The sequence below is a fragment of the Xiphophorus maculatus genome, chromosome 12 (genome assembly GCF_002775205.1).
Source record: "Xiphophorus maculatus strain JP 163 A chromosome 12, X_maculatus-5.0-male, whole genome shotgun sequence".
In the NCBI taxonomy this organism is placed as follows: Eukaryota; Metazoa; Chordata; class Actinopteri; order Cyprinodontiformes; family Poeciliidae; genus Xiphophorus; species Xiphophorus maculatus.
Genome location: NC_036454.1, coordinates 7,885,504 through 7,906,821, shown reverse-complemented (window position 1 = coordinate 7,906,821; position 21,318 = coordinate 7,885,504). Strand labels below are relative to the sequence as shown.

The 21,318-nt window shown below is 35.6% G+C and overlaps 1 protein-coding gene across 3 annotated transcripts in view; it reads left to right on the top strand.

Moving 5' to 3' along the window:
* LOC102234686 (calmodulin-regulated spectrin-associated protein 1-B) overlaps positions 1–21,318 on the top strand; it is a 35,005-nt gene that overhangs the window by 2,852 nt on the left and 10,835 nt on the right. The window contains exons 2-10 of one of the 3 annotated variants that reach the window (XM_023343648.1): positions 83–249; positions 7,005–7,267; positions 12,436–12,597; positions 14,135–14,215; positions 14,498–14,530; positions 18,521–18,662; positions 19,885–20,024; positions 20,153–20,249; positions 20,405–20,528. In XM_023343648.1, coding sequence (XP_023199416.1) covers positions 84–249; positions 7,005–7,267; positions 12,436–12,597; positions 14,135–14,215; positions 14,498–14,530; positions 18,521–18,662; positions 19,885–20,024; positions 20,153–20,249; positions 20,405–20,528 — 1,208 coding nt within the window. In that variant the 5' untranslated portion in view covers position 83. Of the gene's footprint in view, positions 1–82; positions 250–7,004; positions 7,268–12,435; positions 12,598–14,134; positions 14,216–14,497; positions 14,531–18,520; positions 18,663–19,884; positions 20,025–20,152; positions 20,250–20,404; positions 20,562–21,318 lie in introns of all 3 variants that reach the window. The other 2 variants (XM_023343647.1, XM_023343649.1) reach the window with 2 other exon arrangements.

The window sequence follows — 21,318 nt, the reverse complement described above, 5'->3', positions numbered from 1 at the left end:
CAGTAGGAAAATAACCAACCCCTCTTTTTTCAACATGTTCAGCTTAATTTTGATGCTATATTTATTATTATTTATTTTTAAGGATGGATGTTGACTTATGCGCCGGCGGGGACGGTACCAGAAAAAAAGTGGAGTTACCTGTGGCTGCAGATGGCACAATGGATGTAGTACCTTTGGAGATGTACGACTCTGCCAGAGCAAAAATAGCTGCAAACCTGCGGTGGCTTTTTGCCAAAGCCTATGGCATCGGTAAGTTAATTTCCAATAATCCTTCACAAACTCTCACGATTTTTGTCTTTGAGAATTACTGGCAACTGCGTTGGTCGCTTGAAATCTGTATTTTCAGTCTTACAGACTTATCAAGTGACATATTTTATACCAGAGAGCATGAAACAAAACTGTAGTAAGCATTAAATCAATTAATTGCATGATAAATTAAAACAAGCTTGATCATTCCCATTTCTTTTTACTAAAGACTGGATGACAAAAGTCTTCAGTTTGTTACGTTGGTCTCAACTAACCTCTTTTTTTCAAGGGTCATTTTGCTTACAGAGGCTTCAGTATTCATTATATTTGTTTAATTTTGTTTTGGATATTTAAAAGATCATCCAGTTCCAATGTGAACAGTTTAAAATGAAAGTTTATTGGTCTTTGAGAATGTGTACGTGCATTATATTACTTGCATTCAGTTTCTATGCACCACAAATCTGGAACAAACTTCTGGAAAATTGTATAACAGCCGAAACAACGCTTTGAACGTCCTTGTGGCTGAAATGTGCTACACAAATAAAATTTGATCGATCGATTGTCTTGGAAAAATGGTCCCCAAACAACAATAAATATTATCATTTATCTCAATAACTTTTAGGATATTTTATGATCCAGCTAAATTTGTTATTGTGACAAACCTTTTTGCAATTTATTTTTCTCATCTTAACACCAAGTATTTTGATGTTGAAACTTAACGTTCTCAACACACTCAGTCAGCAGTTTGTTTGGTGCTTCAGCAGAAAAACACAATTAAAGTAAAAGCCAGAAAGAAAGCTAAAACACACATGTACTGTATTTCTAACACTAACTCCCCAATGGCAGCTGAAACCTTGCTCACTGACTCACCAGATCTTTGCCAATGGCCAATGAGATTGAACTTAAATCAGATGGAGGGACAGTCACTGATGCTTAATCTATATTTGTTACACTGTGCTCAGTGGATGGAAAATACTCATCTGCATGTCCCGTCACTCACACTCCCAGTTGAGGCTGCCTGCGTTAGTAAGAGGACCTTTAAGTTAGATGATGTTAGTTCCACCTCAAACACACTTCAGTGGAAATCCAAGAATATTACCAGTTTTAAGGGAAGGAAAAATTTTAAGATAATAGACAATAAGTCACAATTTGTTTGAGCAGGGCACCTGGCATTCAGAAAGTGTCAGATTTAATTTAAAAGTAGTTCAGGAAAAGCTCTGTGACTCACAAGAATAACAAATTGCAATAACAAAATTGCAATAACAAATTTGCTGGATTGGTATATTTTCCCAGTAATTATTTAGATAAACAATAATGTTGTCATTTTTAGACCATTTTTAATTAATATATTGATAAATTTGTCCCTCAAATATCAACAAACTTTATAGAGAACGCTTAACTCTGGAACTGGAAGACATTTTAAATATCCAAAATAAACCACCACAACTAAAAACCACAAATAAAATGGAAGTAAAAAACAAAAACAACCGAGACCATAAATTAAATGAATTATGATGTTTCTGTAAACAAAATAACTATTCAAAAAATGTTAATAGTCAGAATGGAAATTTTTGAGATCATTTTAATTTATGATGCCATTAATCATTGCTTATTGTGACAGATTTATACAGGATATCCAGTCCATAGTGTTGCCCATTGTTAATTATCAATGTCAGCCTGAATGCTTTTCTTTTCCTTTTAAACCTGGTTTTTTGCTCAGGTTGCATTTTTTCTTTGTTATTTATGTTCGTCTCTCTGCCCCGCCTCGTTAGTTTTATTGTTGTATTGATGGCTCATATTGGTGCTGTTTGGGTCTGGGCCTTTACTCCCTCCCTCTTCTCTTTGACAGACACTTTATATTTTGATTGATGTGGATTTCATAACCTGTCTTTGACTAAAATATAAAAATGTGAAACAAGTAGTAGAACATGTAGGTTAAAACAGTTTATTTTGGCATTTTAATGAGACTATTCAGAGTTTTTAGAAAACTGCGTAGCTTTATCCTCATGAGTCATTATGTACAAAAAAAGTGAGGCTTACACAAGCACTGCACAACTCACTAATATAATTTTAGACTGTTATGGTGATGAGAGAAATAGGAGTGCTGGTGTCGTGGAAACTGGAGCAAATGTTTTGTTGACTACCTGAATTATGACACAATGTTAGGGTGTGAATTACAGTTGTCATTAGCTATTCACTAGTGTGAAAAATTAACGAAGAACAGAAGTATCATTCAGTGCTTTTAAGTCTCTCCTTACAGTGCCGGTTTGTTAGATGTCCAAGGAACATTTCTTTCTGCTTCTCCTGTTGTCACTGCAAAAAAAAAGTCATCTTACCGTAAATATTAACTTTCTTGCATCAACACAAGAAATGACAGAATTTCTGGCCTTCCAGGACTCATGGAGAACTCCAACTTTATGGCTGTTGAAGATCTTTTTTCTTTTTTTGACATTTTTGACTATTTACGGTGAATGTATTGTTGCACATATATGTTGTCATAGTAGTCTGGCTACAAACGAACAATTATGTTAGTAATCGATTTATTCTGATGATTAAACAAATGTGCCAAAAGAAATTTGTCACATTCTGCAGATTTTTCATTTAACTACTTAAGCTTTTTTAATACAGTGTTAGAAATGGATTAAGATGCAAAAAAACAGAATATTTTTTAAATAAGAATATAAACATTTTGTTGGCTAATATGCAATAATGTAGCATTCCTTTAGTGTACGCTTTTATCATTTGCAGCAGGTGATGCATCTGCAGCCAAAAAAAAGAAAAAATACTTCTAACATGTGAAAAGCTCAGCCTTTTCTGCTTGACTTAACATCAATGTAGAGCTAATCTGTTTTTTTTGGGTTTTTTTGATTAACTGATTAATGATTGGATAGCCAAACATGCTCAATATGAGATTTATTTTCGTTTTTAAGAAACTGAACTGAGTGAAGCAAAAAATTTGCCACTTGTACAGTTTTGGTTTAGTTACTGATCTGAATATGTTGCTTTCTTTCATTAAATTGCCTTTTTTAGTCTGTATTCTTCAGTTAACAATTAATTGATTCCTAAATTAGTTGAGGATTATTTACGTTTAATTGCAATTAATCCGATTAATTGTTTCAGCCCTACAGAGTAGTGCAGCTTTGTTTGCAGCCTGATGCATCAGTTCCTGAATTCAGGCTTTGCATGTCTGTTACATCAGCATCATCTCTGGTCTGATTGTATGTCATTAAGCTCTCCTTCATACTCTGTGGTTTGTTATGATCATTATACAGATTTCCAAATGCCACTGAAGCATTCACTTAAAATAATGGCAGTAGAATTTGAGTTTTTGAGGTAAACAGGGTTTGGATAGAAAACTTTTTTTGTTTTTCCTTCATTGTTCATTAAGGCTTTACTTGGTTCTGTTGTTGTCAGCCATCATGAGCTTTTGGTAATGATATAGATGGATAATAGCAGCGTCTTCCTGCAGACAAAAATGATACGCTACAGCGTAGTCTGTTGTGCTTCGGAGGCCCAGAGGGAAAACAACTCTCAGGTGTACCTGCAATTACCTTCCTCCCATGGGAACTTAATAAATTAGTCCAGTTTTCTAGTTCCCCTGCGGCTCATATGGGGTCTGCTACGATGCAAATGCTGCACGGTTGTTTGTTTGGCTTGTGCCGTTTCTGGCAGATGTGAATCCTCTGGCTGTGCCGCAGCTGATCCCGGCCTTGGAAGCTGACTCTGGCTGACAGTGAGGACCAGTCGCGCTCGCAGGCAGGTCGTTAGCCCTCCGTCTGCCTCTGCTGGTGCAGATTATGGTGTGGTATCGGTCATGGTTGGCTGTGTGTGATCTACAACATCCTGGCTGTTGTTGCCAGGCTCCATCATGATGCTTCACCCCGCCCCAGTTGGTGCATTTTTGTAGCCTGCTCTGGGTTGCAGAAAGGCGGGGTCAGCTGCCACATAACATCATCGTCTGGAGAATGAACTCCAACGACAAGACCTCTTTGTTTTCTGCCACAATAAGTCCCACTGTCATGATGTTCATTCACTCCAGGAATGACAGAAACTGTTGGGTTAATTGTTTAATCATGTGCTGCAAAACTGTTGTCGATTTTTGTATATGGGGACAGAAAAATGACCCGAGCTTAAAGGTACTATAACAGTTGCTGCTCGGCTAATTATGACGAGCTTGCCCTTTAATACCATTTGTTCTCACAACAAATCTTCTGTGCATTATAGAATTGCTTCATTAAACCAAAAGCCTTTAAGAGCTTTTTAAGTTGCGTCTACTAAGACAATACAGTGAGAAGAAGGACGGAAAGGAAAACATGTCAGAAGAGCTTTAAAACCCTGAAACCTTTCACGTTAAAATACCTTTTTAGGCATTTGTTAGTAAAAATTTTTTTATGATATAGTGTTTTGATGCAAGAAATCATTATGACTATTATCTAATTGAACACATATGGCTGTATTTTTCAGTAAACTCCTATTTTTCTGCTGAGATTATATGCATAGGGCTTGAGCAAGTTAAAATTTGGAGCAGTCGAGGACTAGTTTTCTTTTATTTGCATTTAGGTGTTCTGTTCATTATGTGGACAAAATGTACAGAGAGTAATTCTCATGCTATATTTACCGTTTTACGTGTAGTGTGCTGTGTGAACGTTGTAATTGAGTGTTATAAGCAGTGCATCGTGCAGCGGATTGGTAGTTTCCAGACGGATGTTGGTTTAAGAAGTGAGCTGTAAAAATCACTGGTTTGTTTTGCTGCTGTGTTAGAGTGAACATTTGTTTTATATAAAATTTAAAAACACACTTGGATTACCAGAGATGTAGTAGATTAGAATTTATCTGTGTTGATTATGGGATAAATACAAAAAAAACTGATTTTTCTTTCTTCTAGAACTCAGCTTTTTTGGGGTTTCTTTTTTATTTATTTATTTTAATTAATTTTTTTAATCTATAGATGCATGCATCATCAATATCATGCAGTTGATGCTTCTTCCAGTTTGGTGTCGTTTCCTTTAATGGATAAATGTGGAGAATCTTGCAGTTCCTTCAATGTTTTCTGTTGGATTCACAAGTATTGCCCGTTGAAAGAAACTCACAGCACATCTTTTCCAATCAAATTTAAAAATCGATCAAAATTAAGTCTGTATCATCCAGAAAAAGCCTAATTGGTGCATCTGTTTTTGAAAACCCAAACTCTTTAGGTCACGTCCACAAATGCTAAAAGCTGTGTGTACACAAACAATAAACTTAATTGTTGCACTTTTCTGTGGATTTCATTTTATTCATTGAATTCTATGATTTTTCTTTCTTTTCTGCAGTAACGAAACAAAAAAATATTGTTTTTGCCACAGACCATCAACACTCTAATTGTTCACAATCTAATATTGATGTATTTACCTCGAAGTTACCATCTGATAGTTCTTAGGATTTAATTATATAATTATTTTTTCCCCCTTACTTCTCTTTACTTTTGCTGCATGTTTTTAACCTTCCTGCTTGCTCTCCAGTATTTGACCTGCAGGTTGCTGATGAGAAGGTTTCTCGTCGCCTTCACAGTGTGAAAACCAGGAACCCTTCAAAACACACATGCAGCTTTCGCTGTGTTATCACATCTCTGGCAGAAATCTAAACAGGTTTAGCAGAAACAGGGTTATTTCTGCTGCCACACCATTTTATGCTGGATGTTGGAAGGATTTTTTTTTTTTTTTTAAACATGTGGCTTACCTTCCAGTATAAATCTGGTTGGTGCTGCTGCTTTGCTCTGTGCCCTTGTAAGGCAGTGGCGTCTGGTTTTGGGAATGACCTCATATTCGGAGTAACAGAACTAGTCACAGTTTTCCTCCTTGTGGCTCCAACTTTAAGTAAGCATTGGCAAAGTGTGCTGTCACCTGAGCAGCCTTGGATTAGCAGGATCTGCAGCCCAATCTACTCTTAAAGCAACACGCTCACTTATAATTACAAAGATCTCCGTTTACTCGCAATAAACAAACCTAGAACAAATATTACAGGTATCATGATTTGGAGATAGAGATGCTTTTGTGTTGCCTGGCACCAGTAATACACATTTTCCTGCTTCCTTCAGGGTTCACGCAGGTGCTTGAAATCTTTGAAAATGCTTGCAGGTGTTTTCAAAGTTTGAAAAGGGCTTGATATTCAAACTGCACAGTTTTGTAATCCAACGTTTGGGTAAGAGCCTAAATAAAAAAAACCCAAAACGTTAGTTGCAGTTGTAAACAGATATTTTTTTTGTTTTTACGCCTAAGAAAGACAGACACATCTCAAAAAACTAATTTAACTTCTCAGCCTGAAGTTAAATTAGTTTAAACTTTTCTTATTTTAGGGTAGTTAGAATTACAAAAATTATTTCTATTTGCTAAAAGTGTTTTGTTCTTGTACCAGTCAGGTGTATATACGGTGTATAAGAGAGACATTACAAAACTTCTTGTCTGTCCTGCAGATGCAGAATATTATCACTAAAAATAACTCATAAATGATCTAATAGTGAATTAAGTGAATTTGAAACTGTCTTTTTTTTCCTTTATTTTTTTTCAGTTTTTATCTCCATTATGCTGGAAAAGTTTGAAAACTTACCATGAATTTTATTGTGAGGAAAGTGTACAAACTCCGTTCCTTACAAACTATTATCTTAATTATATTAAAGTATGTGAGTAGTTGAGTTTTAAAATGGAGGACTTCACATTCCTCTTTTAGAGCTTTATTAAGAGCCACCTATGTCACCTAAGCCCAAATTCTTTCTGTTGCAGACCATATTCCAGAGGATCTGCGGGACCCGTTCTACACAGACCAGTACGACCAGGAGCACATCAAACCCCCCGTCATCCGTCTGCTTCTGTCCTGCGAGCTTTACTGCCGTGTGTGCGCTCTTATCCTGAAGACCGAGCAGGCCGCGTCACTTCAGTCCCACCTGTCTGTCATCCAGGCTCTGTCCAGAAAGGGCATTTATGTCATGGAGAGCGACGACACGCCCGTCACAGACGGGGACCTGGCCTGCATTCCTATCAAAATGGTAAGAAAGTGTCTCAAAAATTGAGCTTAACATGCTGTGGTGGAAGTATTTGCTCCAACCTATGGATTTATTCTGTTCTTGCTTTTTTAACAAATTGAAGGTGGTTTTTAAATCAGAATCTCATTCATTAAAGAAAGAACTGGCCAAACCAAACTGACACTATGTGAAAATTAGCTGCTTCATAAGCCGAACGGCTGTTTGTGCTACAAATGTAGAACAATAAATGTTGATTGATTTAAATGGTTATTAATTTCCTGTTTATGAGGGTAAAATTTTTGGAAAAGTTGGATTTTTGCCCAGGACCTGCCATCTTGTTTTATATCTTCTGTTTACTTGGACAGAAGCTGTCCAAATGAATTCAGGTCCATTTCCTGATGGGGTAAAGTTATTTGCAATTTCTTATAAAGTAAAGAAAGAGACTAATTAAAGTCAGATTTAGATCAGATTTTATTTCTAAGCCATGTTGCCCAGTCCTAATTTTAATCCCACGTTGTTTCTTTTAATTTCTAACCTAACTAACTCTGCAAAACAGAACTGACTTTATGTAATGTATGTAACTTACGGGTGTTGAAATGTTAACTGATGAGATGCAACACGCAAAGCAAAATCCTAATCACGGCTCTAACGTTGAATGGGAGTCTTTGTGCAGCTGGCATGGCAGTCAAATCCCAGATCCTTTGAATAGAAAAGATAAGATTACAGCCAAATCATCTGAAGCTTGTTCCAACAAGTCAAGCAGCAAACTGTGTCCACAACTCTTTCATGCAAAGTGCAGCTTGTTGGTTTTATGAGCAATCGTGATCAATAGATTTCATGCCCACACAAAGTTCTTCACAAAAGAGTTATTAACTAAAGCCTGGCTAAGATTGATCAAGCGTCTGATTAAGGAAACCAGCATTATTTCTACTGGTTTTACTGTCTTATGACATCAATGTAGCACAAAGTTGTTGTTTTTTTTTTTTTTACCAAAAACATGCAATTTGTACCAAAAATATTATTCCTTGACTAAAACAGCTATTTCAACACCTGCAGACTTCTACTGCATTTTGGTTCTGTTTCATGTTTTGGATTAAAAAAGATAAACAAAAGGGGCATATTCAAACAATCCTTGCTATGCTATCAGTTCTTGTTTACAATTGTCAGTTTATTGTGAAACAAGGCCGTTAATTTTCCCTCAGTCATTTTTTTGTTTTGTTGCATAAACAATATATTGCACTAGCTAAAGCCAGAAATATTCCTAATTTACTTTCTAATACTCTTTAGAGAAGGGGTGTTCAAACTTTTTGTCATGTGGGCCAAAATTATAGTAATAAAAAATGTAAAAAAAATTCAGTTGTAATAGATTAAAATAAAAATCAAGCAATTAGTTATCTGATTTTGTAGAAAAGATCCAAAACTTTAAAAAGATTTTGCACATTTTCTCTTGCAAAGGAAATTTTATTTAGTTTTCAAATTCTTTTGGGCCTGTTAGATTGAACAAATTTATTCTGCTTATAAGAAAAAGATCTGAGTCACTTTCTTTCAAAACACTTGCTATATTTAGCCAAGTTAATTAAATGAGATAAAAACTGATTTATGTGCAGCAAAGTTGATTTTTCAGTAAAAGTTTCTACATGGTTAACTTTGTGTTGTGCTTAACATTTTCTACTGTAAGAAAATTACAACGTAAAATATTACTATAGATTTACCACCAGCACCTGTGATGGACTGGCGAAATTTGTGTCATTCTTGAATTGCACTTCCTCATCCAAACAGTTTTGCAGTTTTACTCCATTTTCTGAAATTCACACAAAACAGTAACTTATTGTGCTATTCAGTTTCCTAAGCAAGTCGGGTTTTACAAACTAGAGCTGTGGACGAGCAACAGAACCTGATGAAACTCTGAGGTCACCGCAACATCTGTAAAACTTATTGGCTACTGAGACTTTTGAAAAGTGCCTCAGTCTTTATCTTATTTCTTTTCCTCTCTCAACTTTAAAATAATAATAAAAAAAAACCTCCCTGAGAGCCAAAAACATCACCACATTTGGCTGCTGCTTTTCAGTGCACCTCGTCACAGTGAGTGCAGCGTTCACTGACCTCGTGTAACCGCGACATTCTGGCTTTCAAACTCAATAATCCGCACAAGCCTGTGTGTTAGCAGCCAGACACAAAGCCTAGCTAGGAGATGGAAAAATTATGAGCTTATCTCTGATGGACTGCTGTAACCCTCCTCCCGGTTTGCTGACTTGACAGGAGGTTTCCATGGCAACCGGTTTCCCTACTATTTCAAAGCGTGTGTTTGTGTGAATGAAGGCACCGCTGCACCTGCAGACGGCCCCTCTGCGCCTCGTCTACGTTGTTTAGGGGCAAAAGCCGGAGCCTCTAAAGCCTTGAAGGGAGCCGCCCTCCTGGGTCAGTTTGGTTTAGGCGAATGTGTGCACAAAGTCTGTCAGGATGGACGCAGTGCTCGGGGCAACATGCTCCCAGTAGGACTGCTTCCTGCACCAATGAAGGCAGCACGGTGGAAAACAAAAGACTGGGAACGTAGTCAGTTCTACTCCCCTTTTTGTGCTCTTATTTTGTTGTTCTTGTTGACATACAGGTGTTACATTTGGATGTTTTTATACCGAACTACATTGAATTTATTAAATGTTTGTTTCCTGTACATCCATATATAGTTTTAAAATATACACTTTAAAAATTTTTATTTTTACAACTCCAATTGGGTGAGTTACAAAGGACGAATTTTGATTACCATCAACCTTTGTTGGGAATCTAAAATATCACCAAACATTTAGGATTTTCCAATTTCTTAAACTACAACAAATGTGATCTATTAAAACATCTACAACAAAAAACTAAATCAAAAGGAGGACAGATTCTTGTCTTTTAAAATGATGTTCTTCAGGTTATTAGACATTTTCACCAGTCTAATCTGGACAATAATAAAATAAAAATATTTTATTACAGAAACTTAAAAGAACATCAAAACGTATGTACAGAATATTCTCGTTGCTCGCCCGTTTGGCATGAATTACTGCATTAACGCTGTGTAGCATGGAGTTGAGGGGTTTATGAAACCTATTTTGCTTTAGTAGCAGTTCTCATATGGTCTGAATTTAGTCATCAGTTATTTTGACAATTTATCGGATTAAAATTTTTTACATTCTGTAGATTGTTTTTTATTTAAGCCTTTTTATTCAAAATTAGAAATACATTAAATGATGCAAAGAACCAAATAATTTAACTTTTAAAATAAGAAAACAAACATCTTTTAATGCTAATTTATTTTTCTACAATTTTGGCTTAATTGCTACTCTGAATAAGTTGTTTGTTCTGCAATTTGCCTTTTTTCTTTTTGAGTCTGTACAATCCAGGAATCAATGACTGAATTGGTTGACGATTATTTCAATAATTGATTAATCACGATTAATCAGATTGCTTCAGCCCTGGTCTGAATTGTTGGCTTTGATGTCTCTTGTCTTCCTTTTAATAATATGATATAATATATACTCCATATATATCCCATAGGCTTTTGGTCCGACTCGTTTTCTGGATAATGAAGCTCAGTGATGCTCTGGTCATTAAAGTCGATGCCTTTGGCGATGTGAGCGGGTGCCAAGTCTTGCTGGAAAATTAAATCAGCGTCTCCATAAAGTTTGTCAGCAAAAGGAAGCATAAAGTGCTTAAAAATTTCCTGTTGGGCAGCTGCGCTCACATTATACTCAACAAAACACAATAGACCAACACCCAGCAGATGTCTTCGCTCCACAAATCATGGAAACTTCACTCTGGATGCATAAAAGAAAACAGATGAACTTCTGCAATACATTTAAATTTTTATCTGTCCCTAACTTTGCCTGTTTGAAAGAACATTTTCTGTTAGTCTCCATGTAGGTTGTGCTGTAGGAAAAGCTCTGAATAACTCTCATTTTCTCATAATAAGCTTAGTTTCTGTGCTCTTCCATCAGCAATTGGATTACGCCGGGAGCGAGTTTCATTACGCGCTGACAGAAACAATGCTGTGTGTTTTTATGGATTTGTTCTGTAATGGGTTGGAGTGACATGGCCTTCTGGAGTACTGTGCAATTAGCATGATGAACTGTCGTGAATTAATATATTTTGTCACAAGTTAATGTCCAAAACATTACAAGAAAAAGGATCTAGTTTGCGTGCGTAATATCACATTCACTAAATGGCAGTAGTGTTTTTTGTGGGTATTCATATTTTGAGGTTTCTGCTTGTATATTCTGCAAACCTTTAATATTTTTGTGTGATAAAGCAATAGTTTTAACTGCCCTGGATACCTACACTTAATTCATATTTTTAGTTGCTGAGATGCTAAATCTCAGAGTGGTTTCTGTTGAAGGAAAAATCAGAAAAATGTCAGGAATTGTGTGCGAATGACGTGTTCCTGACATTGTGTGACTCTAATTAAGGCTGTTGTAACAGTAATTTTAGTAATTGATTAATCTATTGATTATTCTGACTAGTAATCAAATAAAAAATGGTCCGTTCTAGATTAGCTACTTTGGCTATTAAAAGAAATGTATGAAGTAGAAAATGCTAGTGGTCAGTTCCTTTTATTAAGTGCAATAAGATTCAAACATCACTTTTGGTCTCAAATATGAAGAATGGAGAAAACAAAAAGTGTTAGAAGTACAAAAAAAATCAATGAAGCTTATTTGCATAGAACATTTTAGCTACATGGCAGTTCAAAGTGGTTTACATCTTGAAAGCATAAACACTTATATTGCCAACAGCTGTGAAAACCAATAAGATGATACATTTTGTCAAGTGTCATCGTTAAAATCATCAATACTCATGAAATGTGTTGGTCAATGTTCCATTTAAAAACCAGAAAAACAAATGAGAATTGAAACGTATCACATTAGCTTTTAAAAATTTAAAAGCAAACTTAAATTGAAGTGTTAATACTAATACATTTTATATTCAAGTATGAAAAAGCTTTTTTATATATATGTTTGCATGATCTATTTTTTACATCATCACTTTTCTTGATTAGCAAGTACCTGTCTTGTCTGATGAATTGTTTCCTTGTACGTAAAACCAGCCAGATCCTTTGTTCTGATCTCTTCTTGCAGTGTTAGGCTAAGTTAATGTCTTTGGAGACCTGGAGGAAAAAAATCTTAATATAATTGAATTATTTTGTTTCTCTCTAACAGAGTGCACACATTTCAATGATCGATGCTCTCATGATGGCCTACACAGTTGAGATGATCAGCATCGAGAAAGTGGTGGCTTCTGTCAAGCGCTTTTCTACCTTCAGTGCCTCTAAGGAGCTGCCCTTTGACCTTGAGGACGCCATGGTCTTCTGGATTAACAAGGTTCTGACAAACTTTTAAGATATTAGAAACACAACAGGACCTATTTTACTAGCTGTCAGCTCTCTGAAACATTCAGCTTCTGTTGCATGAATAAACTTCTGCAGTTTATTTTTTTAGCATTTAGTTTGTTTTACATACTGACCTAAAGTTTAAAAAAGATGCAACAATCAGAGATTAAAATCCGCAAACTTTGATTAGTTAGCTGTAATTAAAAGTTTGAACAATCTAGTTGTCTTTTAGGATCATCTGAGTTTTATTTATTTTCCTCTTATTTTTAAGTTTATCCAAACTAAACTCCCAATATTTTACGTTTTTTATACTTGAGAACACAAATGCGGATGTTTTTAAATTCCTTTTTTCCTTGACTAATCTGTGTTGCTGCCTGTAGTTTGTATCTTGGTAACCTGACAATATTTGAGGATTATAAAAACAAAACCTGAAGTCTTGTCATGTTCAACAGTGGAGCACAACTTTCCTGGAAAGACTTTTCTAGAAGAATACTTAGTCCAGCAAAAGAATGACTGGTTTTATTTTTCTTTAAACAAACTCCTGCATGGACAGAGGAAACTACTAGGGTTAGTACAGGTACTTGAAATATTGGAAAATGCTTGAATTTTAGTAATGGTGTGCTTGATTTTTTTTCTCATAAGTGATTTATAACCGCACAGTTTTGTAGTAAATCTAATGTAACGGCTTGTTTAAAAGCCTAAATTTGGAAAATGTTTACAGTTGAAACCAGATATTTAAAGATGGTTAAAAAAAAGACATGCACACTTTTTTCATCACTGTCTGATTTTTTTAGCTCAGAATTATTAACATTTATTTCTATTTGCTGAATGCCTGAAAACTGTTTTGGGTGTGTTAGAGAGACGTTTCAAGGCATAAAATTTTGTTATATTTTATTTTACCATGTCTCTGCTGTATAATATGGAATACTATCACAAATATTAACAGTAATAAATGCTAAATAAAATAGTGACTTGAAACTGTTTGCTATTGTTTTTATCTCCAAAACGTGGTGCTAGAAAAGTTTGAAAACTTGCCTTGAAAATGTTTGAAAAGTGCTTGAATTTTACTGTGGGAAAAGTGAACGAACTTTGTATTGCTTCATGTTTGATAGTCTGATGGGAAGAATAGATAGATAGCATTTATTGTCATTGAACAGAATTCAACGAAATTTCCATTGCATGTCTGAATGTGTCAGACTATTATTTTTTATTTCTACTTTTATTTTCACTAAAAACAAAACTTTGAAAGCACTTGAGCAGGCATGCTCTAAAGGAAATGTTTTCATCCTAGATGTCTTTACAGCATAGATTTGTATTGATATTTACAATAACTGAAAATTTTTGAATTTATGACAATTAATTTCCCTTTGGGATCAATAAAGTATTTTTAAATTGCTTTGTAGCAATCATAAAGCTGTTTGAATATAAATACAGATTTAAAGTCACTTAATGCCCAGTGGGAAATTAAAATTTGATGATATGCTCTCTTTATGGGTATAAACATTAACATGTTTTGGTTTCTGTTGCAGGTGAACATGAAAATGAGGGAGATGACAGAAAGGGAACACAAAGTGAAGCATCACCCTCTGGAGTCGCCCAGCCACCAAAAGGTAATACCATTCAGTGTGACTGTACAGAATTTTATTAACTTTAAGATGAAATTCTTCTCATTTCCGGATCAAGCTGGGAAAAATTGAGGGTTGATTCAAGAAAACAGGAACTTCCTTTGTTGGCTTTGGGAATGTCTCTTTGTATTGCTGTTTTTGCAGCTCCTTTTTCTCTACTCTGGAAGCAGATCTGATCCTTTTGCTTGTAACCTCTGACTTTTTATTCCCTCTGCTCCTGTTCCTCATATCTCCCTCCTCCTCCTCTTATCCCTGCAAACTGGATAGTCTCCCTCCAAATGGTATTGGAAGCTAGTCCCTGTAAGTTGGATGCCAGCCCCCGCCCATACACCCTTTTAATCTCCCCCTTTTGCACGCATAGTTTTGTGTTGATGTGCGCACACACTCCACCATGCAAGCTCATTCAGTGGTGCTGTTTGTCACCAGTGCCTCACCAATGGGGGAGAAAGGAGACTTCTTTTCCATTGTGGCTAACATGCCAAACAGGTGTATGGCATTCCAGCCTTTAAAGCGCTCTAAACATGCTTCCTTTGCTACGCATTGTCAGGCCATGTGGATGTGGTTATTTGCTTGTACAGTGAGAGTAAAGAGCAAAACCCATGCCCACACGTCTCCTTTGCTTTGCAGACCCATCCTTGGCTACCACCTCTCACTGATCTGCTTTGTCATTCTCCCACCAGTCTCTCTTTCTCTCTCTCGTTCTCTCCTGCTTTCTCACACTAAGTAAAATGTGCCCACGGCTTCCTCTGACGGTGGCTCTGCTTTGTGTATGTCAGCCTGATGCCATGCCCGAGCTGGTCCACAGCATGCTGGAGCAGCCGGATCTCTACGAAGTGGTACAGTGCGCTGTTCTAGTCGGGAGAAGAATTATCTGTAGTGCTGTAAAAAATGTTTTCTCCCTCAGATTTATTCTGTTATGTACGTTTTCCTTGTCTAAGTTTCTCTGATCTTAAAACCGATTTTAAGACGAGACAAAAATATTGATTATTGTATCAATCATTTGAACGATTAATCGATTAATCGGATAAATCAATTTAGCATATTCTGTAGAAAAGATGCAAATGAACAAATAGTTCATTTCCATTTTAAAATGGGAAAGTAAACATTTTTATGCCTAAAATGCAATAATATAACATTCATTTTGTGTCTTTGATTGTTTATAGATTCATTGATTAACTTTTGCATTACCTATTAATAATTAGATAGCAAAAGGTGCGTAATGGGAGATTTAGTTTTTTGCAGAATTTGAACTGGGAGAAGCTAAAACTATGTGCCACTTAAAGAGTTCTTGGTAGAACATATTTACAAAGGATTTTTTTATCTTAAATGGAAATTTATATTTTTTTGTACAGTTTTGTCTTAATTACTGCTGTGAATACATCGTTCTTCCAGAAATTGGTCTTTTTGGAGTCTATTTTCCATTTAGTAATCTGCCGATTATTAAATTAGTTGGTGATTATCTAAATAATCCATTAATCACAATTAATCCAATTAATCGTTTTAGGACAGAAGAAATACAAAATGCGGTTTTAAAATGGGGGGAAAGGGAAGAATCTACCCAAGCCAGCTTTAATTGATTGTTCTTTTTCAGACATGAAGTTAGTTTTACACCAGATGTAACGGGATTCAGACCTTACAAAGAGTTTCACTTTCACTTTTTCCCCAAAGTCTTATGGGCACCATCTGGTTGGGATTTTCTCAAATGTGAAACGGACCTTTTTGTTATTTTTGGTCTTCTAGTGGATTCAGGTTTTGCCTTATTACATCACAAACACTGACTTTAATTTAAGCAAACAAGGTCTTCAGTGCTTTTGGGTTATTTTGTCATTTCCTGGACAAGTTCATGATCTACCAAAACTACCAATAGTTTTGGTAGAGGAAGGCCTCCTCAGATCCTTCACCACTTTCACTTTTATTCTATTTTTGCGCTACAGTTTCATATGTGTGTTTTAGTTGGTTTGGATTATCTTCCCCTCCATTAATAAGTTAAATCATCATTAAACTGCATTTTGTATTTTATTGGTTTGGCTTTGTCTAATCTTTCAAAATCTGCTCAGTGTGAATCATGTTGCAAAGCATTTTTACAGCACTGCATTCAGAGCCTTTAGTTTGTTAGCCTCTCTTATGACCTTAAGTACTTCCTTTAGTTTCATGAAGCCTCAAAAAGACCCAGACTTAGACGTTGGTTAATGCTTTAATCGTGTGTGTGTGTGTTTAGGTAGAGATTTTTCTTGTTTGGTTATGTTGTACCGAATGTGAGATGTGTTTAGAATAAACCTTTTTTTCTTTAGTCTTTGTGGTATTTGTGTTCTCATAGTATTGTCTTTAAATGTATATATTATTTGCATTTAAGGGTTTGATATAGTGCACTTATTTCATTTTTCTTTAAAAAACATTATTCAGATTTTAGCCAATACCAATTTTAACTTTTTGTTTGTTTGTTTTAAAAGTTACTAAATAAAGTGACGGTCATTAAGTTGGCAACTGTGGTGTGACTGTTGTTAACATGAATAAATGTGTCATAGCTTTGACTTATCAGTGCTGTGGAAAAACTCTGCCTTTGAAATCAGGAATGTATTCATTATCCAGTTTGTTTACAAGTTGCTGTGTTTAGTGTGTAAATATGTTGTCGCGGTAACCATGTCTGCAGTGCTATTGTCAAACAACAGTATTTGTTTACAACAATCAAAAGATATTCAGCCTGATTGATTAAACCTGACTCAGATGGTTTTTCCTGACATGATGAGGTTCTTTGTAACGGCAGATGAGAAATGAGGTGTAATTCAGAGTGCCACCACAATATTTATTGAAAATATCACTATTGATTAATTTTGCTGAGGTATTTACATTTTTAATTTCAGTGTAATCTACAGGGTTTTTATGGGTGCTGCTTGAATTTCAATTAGGTGTTTTCAAGGTTTGGAAAGTTCTTGATTTCTGCATAAAGTCCTTCAAAGTCCTTGATATTCTTTCTGCACAGTTTTGTAAGAAAGGGCAATGTAACGTTTGATTAAAATCCTAAATTTGTAAAGCGTGATTAATAGTTGAAACTAGATATTTAAAGATAATAATAATAAAAAAAAGACAAAAAAAAATCTTTTCTCACTGTCAGAGGTTGAATTTGACCAAACTTTTTTTGCTTAGAGTCAGTTGGAATTGCAAACATTATTTCTATTTGCTAATACTAGAAAGTCCTTGAAAAAGCTTTAATTTTACTGTGGAAAAAGTGTACAAACCCTGAATCTATTAAGTTTTATGATCTAAGCTTGGCTTTTAAATTTTTTTTAATCCCACAAATTGAGAACTGAACCGACTCACAACAATTTGATTGACTTTCAGTGCTGAATATGCTTGCTTCCTCCAAGTGGGCCACTGATTAGCCCAGTTTTCATTCCAGTCAGCTGGTTCATGCAGCACAGTTTAACTGGGTTTCATCTCTGGCCATCTGCTTCTAAACACCAGAGAGAGGTTGATTCCTCTACTCTGCTGTTCATGCTACAACTCCAACACCTTCACCTCCATCTCCTCAGTAAACCGTCTTCAGGGTTCTCCCCACTGGAACTGATTTATTGTACAATTTGATGTTTTCAGTCAGCAGCAGGCCTGTCACGATAACAAATTTTGCTGGACGACAAATTGTCCCAGAATATTATAAACGATATTGTTGTTTCTGTGTCATTTTCAAGTAATGCAATGCAAGAACACATTCTCAAAGATCAATAGACTTTCAATTCAAATTAACATTTAACGCTGGAACTGGAAGACATTTTAAATATCCAAAATAAGTAAACAAAACAAACAAAAAAAATTATTTTGAAATCTCTGTAAAAAAAAGAAAAAATACCTTCAGACTAATTGAGACCAAAGTACCAGACTGAACACTTTTGTCATCCAGCTTTTGGTAGAAAACCCCCCCCAATAATTCATGCAAATGGAAATAATTGAGCTCGTTTTAATTCATCATGCAATTAATTGACTACTGCTTATTGCGACAGGCCTAATCAGCAGTGTAATGTTTTCGAAATACACCAATAAACTGATCAGCTGAAGGGTAATAAAGTAAATCCCCCACTCTTTCAAAGTCCTGGGGGGAACCTTGACCTGCTGCCTTCATTAGTTTGAGCATTAACTGAAGGAGAACCTTCCAAGGTTAATGTGCTTTGAAGAACGCATTTCAGTATTAATTGGAAAATTGATTTATAGCTGGGGAACTGTGTTGTTGCTTTAGGGATGTTTCATGATGACATTCTTATCCTCATGAAACCCCGATGGTCTCCCCCTGCTGGTTAGGTCCGGTATCGTCGAGAGCACGCATCAGGTCGCCAGCTGCCCTTCTTCCCGCTGCTGGAAGACCTCATGAGGGATGTTTGTGATGGAGCTGCGCTGCTCACCGTGGTCCACTACTACTGCCCTCATATCATGAAGCTGGAGGGTGAGATGTAGTTTGTTCACACACTTTTACACTCTCAAAATCTCGAGCAACATCTTACTAATTATAAGTTGCCTTCACGGAATTTGTTTCTGAAAACGACAATAAACTTCCTCTGATTAAACACTTATGGGAGCTTGAAATCCTTGAATTTCAACGAGGTGTTTTCAAGGTTTGGAAAGTGTTTAACCTCTGTATAAATGCCATGAAAGTTTTTGAAATTGTATCAGAACTGTTTTGTAATAAAGTTGTAGTTATGCCTTTCTTGCTAAATTTTGTTGGACAATAAATTGTCCAAGAAGTTATTGCGATACACAATTGCATTGTTGTTTTGAAACCATTTTCAAAAGTAATGGCATAATAAAGAAGTAACATTCTCAAAGATCAATAAACTTTAAATTCTAATGAACATTTAACACTGGAACTGGAGAACATTTTAAATATTCAAAATAAATAAAACAACAAACAAAACGAATTATTAGGTCTCTAAACAAAATTGGGCTAGTTGAGACCAATGTCAAAACTATTCCCATCCAATTTTTGGCATAAAGAGAAAGGAACAAGAGAAATGATAAATCATGCAAATGGAAATGATTGAGCTTGTTTTAATTGACTTATTGCTTTTTGCGACAGGCTGTAGATGTAATTAACTTAGGAGAAAAGACTACTTACAGAAAGTAAAGTGATTATTTATATTATGCTTTGGCATTTGATTTGAGCAGAAAAGTCATTTACCTTAACACAAATCAATGTATTCAATGTGATGAATATTATTCCTAATGGATTAATGAGTTATTAATCTGTTAGAATTAAACACATATATGCATATTTTATATGTTAATTATTGAGATTTATTTAGTAAAATTTTTGTTCTCAGACCAATCAGGTGTGTAAGATTTTCAAAACAAATTTTGTTAGATTTTAGTTAATTAATAACAAAAATGTCATATTGTTATGACATGAATTAAAACTTTTTTTATTTTGGTTTTATCTTCAAGGTGTGGTGCCGGAAAAATGTAAAAACTTACCTTGAAAATGCTTGAAAAGTGATTTATTTTTCCAGTGGGAGAATGTGCAAACCCTGTGAATGTAGCATGAATGTGTGTTAAACTATTTTTGTTTTTCGCACACGACTCACAGTTCCTCTCCTCTCAGCGTGACATTTATAGTCATCCGGTCACTGAGCTGCATCCCGATGTGACCCGTTCTCTGCCTGTCTGATCAGATATTTGCCTGAAGGAAGTCCCTTCCATCGCTGATAGCCTGTACAACATCCAGCTGCTGAGAGAATTTGCCAGTGAATATCTGAATAAAAGCTGCTATCTGACAATGGAGGACATGCTCTATTCACCGCTTGTTCTCAAGGTAACCACATCTGACATATTTTAGTTTCTTTCATGGAAATCAAAGTACTCAACTTGTACTGCTGCTTTTAAATGTCACCACTTCTCTCCATTCAAGCATTTGTGATGTGCTTCTAATTCCGTCTGCAGCACAATGTTATGGTGTTCATTGCTGAGCTGTTCTGGTGGTTTGAGACGGTCAAGCCAGAGTTCGTCCAACCCAGGGACCTTCAAGAGTTTAAAGATGGTAAGCATCACAACAAACAAAACCCGTAGCGCATTGTTACTTGGTTCTTTACTTTTTTCCAAAGTTATTAAGAGCCATTCTGGAAGATCCAAAGAACCACTTGCGGCCCTGCAGGTTGCAGACTGCTGTAATTTCTTCCTTTATTTTTCATTTAGCTCGAGCCATAGCTCATCCCAAGAGTGCCCGCCCATCAGTGCCCATCTCCAACGCCACCAAGCGCAGCTTTCTGACTAGTCCTGGCGTGGCAGATAACCAGAGCAACCCCGAAGTCTGTAACAGGTACTTCCTGCACCCCGAAGGCTCTGACCCTCTGTAAGTCTTCTCTACATTCCCTTCACCTCCTTTTTTAGCAGCTGCAGTAAATTCAAACATGGGTATATATGTAGTGGTGTCTGGTGTTCCTTCTCATGGGATTCTTTGTCATGGTTGTCTAAACTCATTCTAACTGTGTGTTTTCTGTGTTGTCTTGAAATATAATGTGAGGCATTTAGGGCTGCAACTAACGATTATTCTGACGATTAATCAGATTTTTTTTAAACAACACATTCTGCAGATTTTTCATTTTATTCTTATATTATTCTGTATATAAAACACATACAGTTAATTTTTTGAACAACAAAATAAACATTTTATTGAATAAAATGCAATAAAATTGCATTCCTTCACAGTATGCTTGATCCTTTTTAGCAAAGGATGCATCTGCAACTAAAACATTTCTAACATGTGAAAAGCTCGGCCCTTTCTGCTTGATTTTACATCAGTACAGTGTAGAGCAAATTTTTGTTACAGAATTTGTACTATGTGAAGCTAAACTAAGTCATTTGAGAAGTTCTGGCAAAATGTATATATTATTTGTACAGTTTTGGTTTAATTACGACTCTGAATATGATGCTTTTCATCAAATTACCTTTTTTATGTATGTATACTCCAGTTAACAATTAATCAGTTCCTAAATTGCTAATAATTATAATAATAATATTATCGTTTCAGCCCTAGAAGCATTGGATTATATTGAAATGTACTGTTTTTATTGTTTTTTTGTCTGTATTTTACACTAAGGGTTTCTTAG